A 13,583-nucleotide genomic window follows, 5' to 3' on the forward strand; every position below is an offset into this window, starting at 1 on the left:
TTTTCTTGTGAAAATTATTGGAAACAATGAAAAATCATGTGGCCCTTTGGAAGGTGCAGAAAGGGGAAGAATGGAGACCACATGGGGTCTGAGACACATCTTACAGACTTATGAGTGAGACTGAGAGACAATATGCCTAAGTTCTGACTTAATCTTACGGGCAAAACTGCATACCTTCCAACTGTCCTGATTTGGCAGGGACAGTACTGATTAATCTTCCACTGTCCTACTTTTTAGCAGCTTTTAACATGCCTTAAGGTGCATCTACACTACACTATAGAGTTAATACACTTTGATGCCATTTTAACTGCCATGGCTCAATGCTATAGAATTATGGGACCAGAGCTGTAGGGCAAAGGCGGCCAAAGACTACAGTTCCTAGGATTCCACAGCACGGAGCCATGGCAATTAAAGTAATGTCAAATTGCATCAATTCTACACTGCAGATGCACCCCTATTTTCTCTCTCTTTATCTCCCTGATGTATCCCTCTTTTTTTCCTCAGCAGACTTTAATTGCTTCATACTGAGCTTTAAAAATCTTGTATAAAACGGTATAATTTATCTTTCCAGCACCTGTTTCTTGTCAATGAGCAAGTCAAGGTCTTAATCATTATCACTCAAATAACTGAGTGCAAGACTTCATTATTTCTGTGATCAAAATCACTTTTATTGAGTTCATAGGTTTTAGTTTGCTGAAGAAATACTACTATGTTTCATGTATTAATATCTATGAATGTGTCTCTGAAATACTGTTTTCCAAATGTGAGCTTGTCAATAAAAGCTATTTTGGCTAGTTCATTTCTTGCTGTTTGGTTATAGGTTAGCTAACTGAACTAAGTGGAATGAGCGCCTGCTGTTAGCCCCAGCTCCTGCCAACCTAGCAGTTCGAAAACATGCAAATGTGAGTAGATCAATAGGTACTGCTCCGGCAGGAAGGTAACGGCGCTCCATGCAATCATGCCGGTCACATGACCTGGAGATGTCTATGGACAACGCCGGCTCTTTGGCTTAGAAATGGAGATGAGCACCAACCCCCAGAGTCAGACATGACTGGACTTAACGTCAGGGGAAACTTTACCTTTTTTAACTGAACTAAAATTGTGTGTCTAAACACAATTAGCCAGTTTGCTAAAGTATGTACAGGCCATTTTTCAAAACAGATAGTCAATATCTAGTAATCCCCCCCTTTTTTAAAATTTAAAATAAAGATATGTACAGGTCTAGTATAGTCCATATACGTGTTCATTGTAGGTATCTGGAATTTAGGACTGGCATTAGGAACGGAACTTACCAGGTGAGAAGATTCCATCTCCATCTTTATCTGTCCATCCAATAATTTCCCTCATTTTTCGAAGTGTTATCTGCTCCATGAGGACAAAAACAGGTGCAATTTCATACGTAAACCTGGAAAAACAAATGGTTACACTTTAAGAAGTTTCTTTTGATTCTGTACTAGTCACACAGATCTCAAATAAGGATTACCATGTATGTATTACATACTGTTCTAGTGTACTTTGTGTTTGTGTATGTCTGAAGTTCTATAAAATACTGCTGTTTAGAATAAATTTTATCTATCTCGACCTGTGCTGTGAGGAGGATGGACTGAAAGTATTGCTGGGCTTGGTAGTTCCTTTAGCCAAATTATTGTTTGTTTGTCTTCCTGCTCAATTTTATTGCTCATCCTAGCTTCATGTCCAACCCAGGAGAATACTGTATGGTCAATCTTTCAGTCCTACCCAACAGGCACATCTAGGTTAATCTATATCTATCTATCTATCTATCTATCTATCTATCTATCTATCTATCTATCTATCTCCATAATAAAAGTGAAAAATATGTATGTGTGTATGTGGCATGGGTGTCCGCTCACACAGACAGCTTCCGGCCTCCACAAACAGGCTATAGTTTCCAGTGCTGTGGAGCCACCAAGTCATTCCATCACCTGACTTTGCAGGTTAGAATGAGTGCCATGAACCTGCAGCCAAACCCCTGCCCGTGTCCTCCACAAACACCATTCTGCCCCCCACCCAAGTGAAGGCTTTCATGCAGGGCCCATTTCATCCTAGATGTTCTGTTTTTCCTCCAAAATGGACATCCCAGGGCTCCTTCATTTGCATGACCCCTCCCACCGCCTCTACCTTAATCCTTTCATACCATTTCCTGGCACACAGTGAACAGAGGAATTGATCAGCAACTGAACAAGAGGTTAGGGGAGAATTCACACCATGAATTACAAGAGCTGTACTTGACCTACATCCAGAGAGTACATTCAACCAACCAACAATGCATCTGGACCACACTTGTGTCAAGATCAGAGCCAGGGGTCAGGGTGTGTGTTAGTGGGTTTCTTCAAAGCCATCGATCAACAGCTCTGGACCAGCACCCTGATGAATTGGTGAACTTCTGCCCTCACCAATTCCTCTCCAATGTCAGACTCAAAGACATCTGCAGTCTGAAGTTCAAACACTTATTTGATATTTACAAAGATTTTTACAAACAGCAAAGTCCATCGCTAGAAGCCGGCATTCTTCCCTTTGCCTCTCGGCTCGGCACTTCTCTCACAGTACAACAAGAGTTAAGAAAACACATTCCTTAGTCCGAAGAAAGTTCCGATCTCCAAGGCCGGAAATCATGTCTCATAGGTCACAGCAGGCTGTCAGTCAAACTGGCCTGCTGTTAACTGTTTCATTGCTGAAACACACACTTGCAAAACAGCGGAAACACTTGATTTACATTTCATATACACACAACCAAAAATCCAACAACTTGCCATGGGACTTGCAGTACTTTCACTGGTACTGTGACCTCCACCGACAATGGATTGGGACCAAACTTGGCACAGAGAAGCCCATGAACATACTACAGGGGGTAGTTGGAATGGACCTTGATTTTGGGAGTTATAGTTCACCTGCATCCAGAGAGCACTGAACCCAGCTGACATCAGATCTCAACCAAGCTTGGCACACAGACCCAACATGGCTAACTGCATACACGCCTGGTCTGGGGGTGATTGGCCTTTGCTCTGGGAGTTGTAGTTCACCCTTATCCAGACAGCACGGAACCCAGCCAATGACAGATCTGGACCAAACTTCAGTGATATGACCTAGCATCCCAAAACAAACAAGGCCTTCTTCTAGTACAGCGGTTTTACATCCTCAGATGTTTTTACCTTCAACTCCCAGAAATCCTAACAGCTGGTAAACTGGCTGGGATTTCTGGGAGACATCGGCCAAAACACCTTGAAAGGGACCCACAGGTTGAGAACCACTGTTCTAATAACCCGGGCACCGCTGGGGCCCAAGCTAGTATTGAAATAAACTTCATTTGTCAATCTAACTCACTTTCCTCCATTTTGAACGGCACAGACTTACAAAAATTTCTCACAGCACATGTTAACTTTTGAAAGCAAACCAGCCTAGGATACAAGTTGAGCATCCCTTTTTTGGAATTCCAAAATCCTCCAAAATGTAAAATTGTCCAAATGGATGGCTGAGACAGTGGCACCTTTGCTTTCTGATGGTTCATTGCACACAAACAATGCATAAAATTATTAAAATAAATTTGGTCCCAAAAACCTGGCACTTTCTATATATAAAACCCATGCTCTAGCTCAGAGCTACAGCCATTTCTAATTTATCACCATTTGCATATTGTAGTGAGTGTACAGTTCATTTCCCATTCATCATCTTAACAATCTTATAAAGACTGGGATTAAATCCAATGTCAGTCCTGCTTAAAGTAGATCCATTGAAATAATGGAACATGTTTGTTACAATTACATTAAGCCCAATTGATTTCAGTGGCTCTTCATTAATACCATTGCATTTAGCTTAGTTTTTCTTTAGAGTGATCATAGGATTCAAAGATATCTTGTTACACCAGTCATAACCATACTATAGTAAGTGTCAGAAAATACTAGATTACAAAGGTAGTCTAGCTCATAAGCATGATGTTCCTATTTGAATACACAGTTATTGCAAGAACTAGAGCTATGAAAATGGTACAGCAAACTTCAGAGGCTGCTCACAAAGATAATTAGAAATATTGAACTTGCATTAAAAATGCACCCAAACCAATGATTTATGTGACCATATCCTGCTGAGACTTTCCAAGGGCAACAATTATACAATAGCATACAATCAATACCTGTCAGGAGTAATTAAAAAGGATGATTTTCTAATTACCAATTACAGATAACAAGCAGACAGTCGACTGCTCTATCCATTCAGTGCCAGTAAGAACTACTCCATATCATCTAATTGATCCTGTACATTTTCATGTACTGAAATTTCAATGTATGCATGGCCCTGTTGTTCTGTTGAAGAATTGCTATAGAAATCAGGTAGAAAGTTGCTCCTTAATTAAAGCTGCAGTAGAAAGCTATTTACACCTCACTGAAAATACATTGAAAGTAAAATCAAAGAGAAGTGCAACTAATTGAACCTTTTCTCACTGCATTGATACTGTTAATGTGGGATTTGTGTATTGGTAGTGTTTAAATGCAATTTGTGTCTTGCCTGTATTGCATACTGATTGCATCATCCAGAGTGTACTATACTCTGGAAAGAGTTAATTACTAAGAAGCTGTGATGACCTTGATGTGTGGCTGGAACTGGGGAGTGTCCAGACACAAGTGTTTGTGCATTACTGATTGCATCAGTTCAGTTCTGTTCTGAGTTGAGTTGAGTTCTGTTTGCCTAGAGTGAGATTCCTGTGTTTGTCTGCAAGTCTGTTTGTCTTGATTATTACTGCTTACAGTAAAACTTGTATATAGTTTTACCAACGTCTCTGGGTGTCACTTGGTTCTGCGTTCCACTGACTCCATCCAACTACTGCTGTGCTGCTAATACTCTGACAGATACACCAATTAGATTCCCCTTCACTAACCTGGCACTCTTCCAGATATTTTGGGCTAAAGTTTCCATCATCCACAAACAGTGGTTAAAACAGCAGAGTGACATACAACCCTAAACTGCCAAGAATCTAATTCTGCACAAGTCTGCAGCCTGTTCACACACTTACACACTGAAGTGTAGGGCATTAGACTCAAGAAGCCAGTTCTATATAAGAGTTGGTACAACTGTTCACACACAGTGTGGAGCTGCTATTGGTTCGCTGTCATTTAACTCTTCTCTGGAAACCAGGGTTTCCACACTACTTCAGCTTATTGGGACATCTAAATATGGCTTATATGTAGGATTTTAAAATAGGATCTAGGATTCTGATTTTCAAAGCTTCTTTCAGTTAAATCTTGGCAAAGGACCTGTATACTTTGGCCACATACTCCAGAGTGAACCATAAATCACTCCTGGGCATCCATGTGATGTCCAGGCACTTCCATCCACTAATACAGGATAAAAACAGCGAACCCAATTTTCCTTATGTCAGCAAATGCTGCAGCCCCACACTTCAGTGTGTGTGTGAATAGTTGTGCCAATTCTAATATGGAACTGGCCCAGCTGTTCAAACAAGCCGCAACCAGCATCTCAACAGTATCCATCATGCACAGATCTTCTGATAGCCAAGCAAAGCAATAATGTGACCCACATGTTCTTGTGAAATGCCGATTATGCTTGAAATTTCTCTCTGAGTGATACAACCATTGTCCTGAATCAATCTGTCAACCTTTTGCTTGTGAAACTTGGTGGTTGCTGTCACAGGACGCCCAACTCTTTGTTTGTCATGCAAGTCAGACGTTCCCACCTCAACATCTTTAAACTTACCCACCCAACAACGCACAGTACTCACATCAACACAATCACCATAAACAGCTTTTATACTCTAATGAATCTCTTTGGAGTTACACCTTCTGCTGTCAAGAATTCAATGACTGCACGTTGCTTAAATCACATTGATTGGCCGTCTGCGTAGGATTCCACACTTCGCACTTTAACAACACAACTGTTCAATGCTAAGGCTTCCCACCAAATGGAACTGTAGAGGAGAGTCTACTGAACAAGCCAGTACCTGCCGCATGCCAGTACTGCAATCTGTTGAGGAATTTCGAAGGTAAAAAGTAAAGGTTTTTGTGACCGACTCTGTCGGTTGGTGCTCATCTCCATTTCTAAGCCAAAGAGTCGGCGTTGTCCATAGACATCTCCAAGGTCATGTGGCTGGCATGACTGCATGGAGCGCCGTTACCTTCCCGCCGGAGCGGTACCTATTGATCTACTCACATTGGCATGTTTTTGAACTGCTAGGTTGGCAGGAGCTGGAGCTAACAGTGGCCGCTCCCGCCGCTCCCGGGGTTTGAACCTGGGACCTTTCAGTCTCCAGCTCAGTGCTTTAATGCACTTCGCCACCGGGGCGAAGACTAATTAGAAGACTATCCTCATTGTAGCCCAAAGGAGAGGGAGGAACAAGACAGAGGCAGGCAATACAGAAAGAGCCAGTGAGATAAACGGAGAAGGGAAGCCCACAAAGGAAAGGATTTTTTTAAAAAATAAGGCAAGCAGCCAGGCAAAACCCAAAACCCCAGTCCCCACCAGTGCCCTCACCAGCAAAGCAAACAGCTAGGCAAGGAAAAAGGAAAAAAATCAAGCCAAGGCAAGCCAAGTGAAGACACAGCAACAGCAACCCAGCCAGCCCCAGCATTCACCATCAGCAGCAATGTCTGCTTTAGGGCCCTTATATACCCTCCCTGCCCAACCCACTTATATACCCTCCCTGCCCAAGGAACACCTCCTCTCTGCCTCCTTGTCTGACCATGAGGAAGTGATTGCAGGCATGGAGGCCATGTAGCCAAAAAACCCCAGTCCCCACCCCCGTTCCATTGAAGGGAGTCTCAAAGAGACAAAAAACAGAATGCTGGGCACCAAAATGAATATCAAAGTAAGTACCAAAAATAAAACCCTGAAATATAAAACATGAAATAAATGTGAGTTTGATGAAGCATAAAATGAACAAGTCTTTTAGCAATGGAAACAAATGCAATCACAAAGCTAACCAACATTTCTTGCACACTCCTATTGTTTGTGCTCAGGGGGCAGCATTTCTAAAAGGCACTACTAGAACATTTCACTAAGTTGAAAATTGTTCAAATCCAGAGATGCCTCTGTGCATGTAAGTCCTCTTCAAGGAAGATAGAGGCATCTTTGCCTTGTATGTATCAATTCAGGTGCAAAATCAGAGACAATGTGCACAGTGGAGTGAAATAATAAAAGTCACGCAAAGGCTAAAGCAGACAAAATGGCAGGATACTGAAGGGTACGTTTGCAATCATTTGTGATTTATTTTATTCCTACTGAATAACAGGAACATATCTGAGTTTGAGAGGGATGGTGCAAAACTCTAAACCTCTAAAGAATCCAACCAAGGGCCAAGCATTTATCACCAATTTCTGTGAGAAGAGGAATGACTAAATGTATCTGTCTTATCAAGGATGACACTGCTAAATTAGCAAATGCAACATCTCCCTACAGCCATATATAAGGAGATTGTTCTCATAGACCAGTGATGGGCAACCTATGACACGCGTGTCAGCACTGACACACCTAGCCATTTTTGCTGACACGCTGCCGCATACAGATTGATTGGATGACTATGTGTCTTTTGTGGCCAAATTTGATGTGATTTGGTCCAGTGGTTTTGTTGTTTAGTTCATGGGAATTATGCACATTACATTTATATGTGTGTGTGTGTGTGTGTATAGATAATTATTAAATAATTCTATTATTATTGTAATATATTATCATATTATTACTATTATATTATTATTATATTATTCATTATTCATGACTACATTGAAACTAGAATAGAAAGAAATCAGCGTGGAAACTGCAAGAGGTACCATAGATTGTTGTACATGGAAATAATGGTAGTAAATAGTTTTTGATTTATTAAATACAGTTATATATTACAATTATATATTTTTGTTATTTAAACTATACATATTGCGAAATTATGGTTTTTCCCCCGAAGTGAAACACCACCCAAGTCATGCTAGGTTTTTTGGTGAATTTTGACACACCAAGCGCAAAAGCTTGCCCATCATTGTCATAGACGTTTATGTAATCTGAGCACAAGAGGGAGAAAAATCTAACAAGACTTTTTCTCACTCATGGGAAGAATAGCTAAAATAATAAAATAACTTTCTACAGCATGAGCATTTATTATCCAGAATTCAAAAAACAAAAACAAATGTGTGGCTGAGATGGTAATACTTGTCCTTTTGGATGCTATAGTGTGCACAAACTTTGTTTTATGCACAAGCTTCTTAAAAATATTGTGAAAACTGTCTATAGGTTATATGTGTAAGGTGTATATGAAACATACATTAATATTTTGTTTAGACTTGGGCCTATCTCCAAAATATCTCATAAGGTGCATATGTGAAAATACAAGTACAGTAGAGTCTCACTTATCCAACGTTCTGGATTATCCAACACATTTTTGTAGTCAATGTTTTCAATATATCATGATATTTTTGTGCTAAATTCGTAAATACAGTAATTACAACATAGCATTAATGCATAATGAACTACTTTTTCTGTCAAATTTGTTGTATAACATGCTGTTTTGGTGTTTAATTTGTAAAATCATAACCTATTTTGATGTTTAATAGGCTTTTTCTTAATCTCACTTTATAATCCAACATATTCGCTTATCCAACATTCTGCCGGCCCGTTTATGTTGGATAAGTGAGACTCTACTGTATTCCAAAAATCTGAAGAATTCAAAAATTCAACATCCTTCTAGTATTCTGGATAAGGAATACTCAACCTGTACCAATGTATTGTCCTTTTTGTGAAACCTGAAATGTTATGACACCTGAGTTATGGTTCTCTCTTGGGTTTATGGTAGCACCAATCCCACATCTCACAGAAATCATGATCAGGTTTATCTCCATCATGTCCTGAATATGTTTTCTAAAGTATATCTGAGCAAAACTAATTTTAATTGCTTTTTTAAAGGATTGCTGTGTAGCTTTGAACAATAATGCTACACAGAAAAATCAAAGACAAAATGATATCCTAGTTATAAATTGGTGATTATAATGACTGGAAAACTTTCTCACTACAGTTGTTTTTAACAAGTCAGATATGAGGATCTCTGTTGCTAAGCTCACGGCATAAGCACATATGATCTTCCATAGTGCTAATCACCATTCCTGCTCAGCAGTGCATTATCAGTAAATGCAGCCGCAAGGGGCAGAATCATTCCTTTGTGATTTGCAGGTGAAACTCCAGCGTGCATTGCTCTTATCACACCAGCCATGCACATCCTATTCCATCTGGAGATTTATAAATGCAGCCATCTCTCTCCCTCCCTTCCCCCTTCTCTCACACATGTGTTCGATAGCATTCTGAAATAGAAATCCTGCCTCCTGATTTCTGATAACTATTTGTAATCCTGTCATGTCACACTTTTTACAGCCCATGCAAATCAATACACAATTTCAAAATGCCCTGAGGCCTGTCTCGCACTTGTGTGTTGAATTCTTTTTTTATAGGGGCTGTTTTTGTCACAGACCAGTATTAGCCATCACCTTGAACTTGGTTTTAATTTCCCCCACAATGTACTCTAATATCCAGCAATAAAAAGGGCTTCCTATATATAATAGAAGCTTTCCAAAAATTTCATGTTGGTGACACACTTTTCAGACATGCATCGTTTTGCAGCACATTAATTCAGTTTTACCAGAGATTAAACCAGCCCCTTATAAGAGACTAGCTGTGCCCGGCCACGCGTTGCTGTGGCGAGGTATGAGGCCCCTTCTACACAGCTGTATAAAATGCACACTGAAGTGAATTATCTGGCAGTGTGGCATCAAGATAATCCAGTTCAAAGCAGATAAGATTATAAATGGGTAATATAGCTGTGTGGAAGGGCCTTGAGTCTACACTGCCATATAATCCAGTGCAAATTAGATAATCTGTGGAAGAGGCCAAGGCCTAAGTCTGCCTGTCCCCTGGGCTGAGTGGGTTGCTAGGAGACCAAGTGGGCGGAGCTTAGCCTTCTAACTGGCAGCAATTGGATAAAAACAATTATTCCTCTCTCTCTAATTAGGACTTTATTTTTCTTTTCTTTTTGTTGTATCAACCTAGAGGCGTGGATGATGGGTTGTGTTGTCAAATTTCGAGGTTGGGGGGCCTGTAGTTTTGTTGTTTAGTTGGTCGCGGTGATGCCATCACTCATTTATATATATATAGATACAGACAAGAGATAAATTGTAATCATGAAATGTGTGGGGATACGTTAAAATCTTTCATTGATATTCTTTAAAATATATTATTTATTCCTTATTACAAATACTCAGATGTTTCTTATTGCATTCACACAACACACTTTCACACTGCAGCTGACACACGAATGTGTCGTGAAATAGAAACAAATAGAAACAACGGAGCGTGTGTGCTCTTCATCCTGCCTTTGCTGTATAATTACCCAGGCCTTTCAGGACAATTTTACATCAACCTGCTGCTCTCAGATACCAACCCAATTATAACCTACAAGGCTGCCAAGCTTTGTGTAGCAGCACTTAAAATCTGCCAATTGATGACTGGATCCAACAGCTAACAATCCAGCTATCAGCTAACTGAAATGTAAATCATTTCTTTTCACCCCAGTCCCCTAGATTTGTGCCCCTCCATCAATCTCCCTCATCTACATCCCTTTTTCAACCAATCACTTCTCTAAAGAGTTTTGTGTTTTAGCCTTCAACATACAGTAGAGTCTCGCTTATCCAACGTAAACGGGCCGGCAGAATGTTGGATAAGCGAATATGTTGGATAATAAGGAGAGATTAAGTAAAAGTCTATTAAACATTAAATTAGGTTATGATTTTACAAATTAAGCACCAAAACATCATGTTATATAACAAAGTTGACAGAAAAAGTAGTTCAATAAACAGTAATGCTATGTAGTAATTACTGTATTTACGAATTTAGCACCAAAATATCATGATGTATTGAAAACATTGACTACAAAAATGCGTTGGATAATCCAGAACGTTGGATAAGCGAGTGTTGGATAAGTGAGACTCTACTGTACCTTTGTTTTTAGCCTTTTAGATTTTATTTATGTGCATGCTTTTATGAAACTGTACCCCACTTATGCTGGTCTATGACTGTAATAAATATTTGATTTGATGTGTCATTTTTTTCTTGGTCCTCTTGTATTTCATTCTTGTTGTGATCTATTTAAAAGATACTCTGGTTTTAAAACTCATACATCCATGCATCATCTATTATAAATGCCTCACTGGACTAAGGACATTTTCCATCTGCCTTGAAACAGGCAGTGGTGAAACCACTCCTGAAAAAAGTGTCCCATGATCCTTCGGTATTAAACAACTACCAGCCAATCTCCAATCTCCCCTTTTTGGGCAAGGTTCTGGAGCAGGTGGTCGCTCCAGGGATTCCTGATTGAGACCAATTATCTGGATCCATCGCAGTCTGGTTTCTGGTCTGGTCACAGTACGGAGGTGGCTTTGGTCGCCTTGGACCTCCGAGGAGCTCAACAGGGGAAGTGTGTCCCTGTTGGTTCTCTTGGACATCTCAGCGGCTTTTGATACCATCGACCATGGTATCCTTCAGGGACGGCTCTCCAGAATGGGTACTGGGGGTGTTGCTCTGCAATGGCTCTGCTCCTTCCTGGAATGTCGTACCTAGTTGGTGAAGCTGGGAGATTCTTTCTTGGACCCCTGGCCTTTGACCTGTGAGGTCCACAAGGTTTTATTCTATCTCCTATGCTCTTTAACATCTACATGATACCGCTGGGCGAGGTCATTTGAAGTTTTGTAGTTAGTTCGGTGCCATCTCTACGTGAATGACACACAACTCTACTACTCTTTTCCACCAAACTCCAAGGAAGCCCCCTGGATCCTGGACCAGTGCCGGGCTGGATGAGGGCTAACAGACTGAAGCTTAATCCAGACAAGACAGAGGTCCTCCAGGTCAGTTGTGTGGCCAATTGGGGTATAGGCTGGTTACACTCCCCCTAAGGACACAGTTTCACAGTTTGGGAGTCCTCCTGGACTCAGCACTGATGCTTGATGTGTCTAGTTGTTGTTAGACGCAAGGTCTTAAAACTGCGTCTTGGTCCTCAGAACGGAGGGATCTCTGGGGTTTGTAGGGGTGATGTGGTCCCTCAGGTACATCGGCCCTAGACCATGTAAGGCTTTAAAGGTAAGTACCATCACTTTGAAAGTAATCCCGTGCTCAATTGATAACCAGTGCAGCTGCAGTAAGATTGGTATTATGTGGCATTTCATCGGGACTCCCGCAAGGAGCCGGGCAGCTGCATTTTGCACCAATTTGAGCTTCCGGATCACCGACACAGGAAGGCCAATGTAAAGGGTGTTACAGTAGTCCAGTCTTGAGATGACTGTAGCCTGGATCACCGTAGCTAGGTTGTCTCTAGACAGATAGGGGGCTAGCCGTCTAGCCTGCCGAAGTTGAAAAAAGGCGGTTTTGCTAACGGCAGAGACCTGGGCCTCCATTGTCAGTGAAGGGTCCAAGAGGACTCCCAGACTCTTTACCAATGAAAACGGGCGTAGCTTGACAGGTAAAGCTTGTGCACCAACTGTGGATGTACCTCGTGAAGTCTGACTTGGCCATGGTGGTCCATGCCTTAGTTACCTCTAGATTGGACTACTGTAATGCACTCTATGTGGGGCTGCCTTTGAAGATGGTTGAGAAATTGCTGTTGGTATAAAGGTCAGCAGCCAGGTTGTTAAGTAGAGCGAACTACAGGGAACGGTCAACTCCTCTGTTTATACAGCTCCACTGGCTGCCGATAAGTTTCCGGTCCTAATTCAAGGTGCAGGTAATTACTTACAAATCCCTAAACGGTTTGGGACCTGCATATCTTCGTGATCACAACTTCTCTTAGGAACCCACGTGGGCTCTAAGATCTGCAGGGGAGGCCCTTCTTTCACTCCCACCTCCATCTCAGTTATGTTTGGTGGGATGAAAGAGAGAGCCTTCTCAGTGGTGGCCCCCCGCCAGCTCTGGAACTCTCCCCAGGGAGATTAGACTGACACCCATACTGCCCATGTTCCATAAAGAGCTAAAAACATGGATATTCAGTTGTGTTTTCGATTAAGCAGTTCACAAGATATTTGGCCCCCAACTATATCTTTCAGCAGTTCCTACACTTTATCCCTGGCCTTCCTCCTATAAGTTTAGCGTTTTAAACTGATATTGTTCTTTTACTTCTAATTTATTATTGGCTCTTGCATTTTTGTCCACCACAGCCCTGTTCTGAAATTCTGTTGCACAATTCCCTTCCCCCTGAATTTCAGTACCCATTACTGCTCAGACTATTGGCTGTTGGTGATGCTGTTTTTATGTTATTGCCTTCTTGTTGTTGATTTTATTGAGATGTGTTTTAATCTATGTTTTAATCTATTTTATTGGATCAGGCTTGTCCCTGTGTAAGCCACCCCAAATCTCTTCAGAGAGATGAAGGCGGGATATAAAAATAAAGTTGTTGTTGTTGTTGTTGTTGTTATTATTATTATTATTATTATTATTTATTCTAAAATTAGCTTCAATGTTCTGAACAGTGTACTATGTGACCCAAAGACTTGATTCAGGTGAATTCTCAGGACAGTCATGAAGACCGTCAGAGGCCAACT

General features: G+C 41.0%; 1 protein-coding gene across 2 annotated transcripts in view; it reads right to left on the reverse strand.

The window, feature by feature from the left end:
• The window catches only part of gad1 (glutamate decarboxylase 1), an 83,084-nt gene that overhangs the window by 26,046 nt on the left and 43,455 nt on the right, over positions 1 to 13,583 (reverse strand). For both annotated transcript variants that reach the window (XM_062964597.1, XM_062964606.1), the window contains one exon: positions 1,293 to 1,405. In XM_062964597.1, the coding sequence (XP_062820667.1) occupies positions 1,293 to 1,405 (113 nt within the window). The remainder of the gene's footprint in view (positions 1 to 1,292; positions 1,406 to 13,583) is intronic.

Source organism: Anolis carolinensis, chromosome 1 (genome assembly GCF_035594765.1).
Source record: "Anolis carolinensis isolate JA03-04 chromosome 1, rAnoCar3.1.pri, whole genome shotgun sequence".
NCBI classification, from domain to species: domain Eukaryota; kingdom Metazoa; phylum Chordata; class Lepidosauria; order Squamata; family Dactyloidae; genus Anolis; species Anolis carolinensis.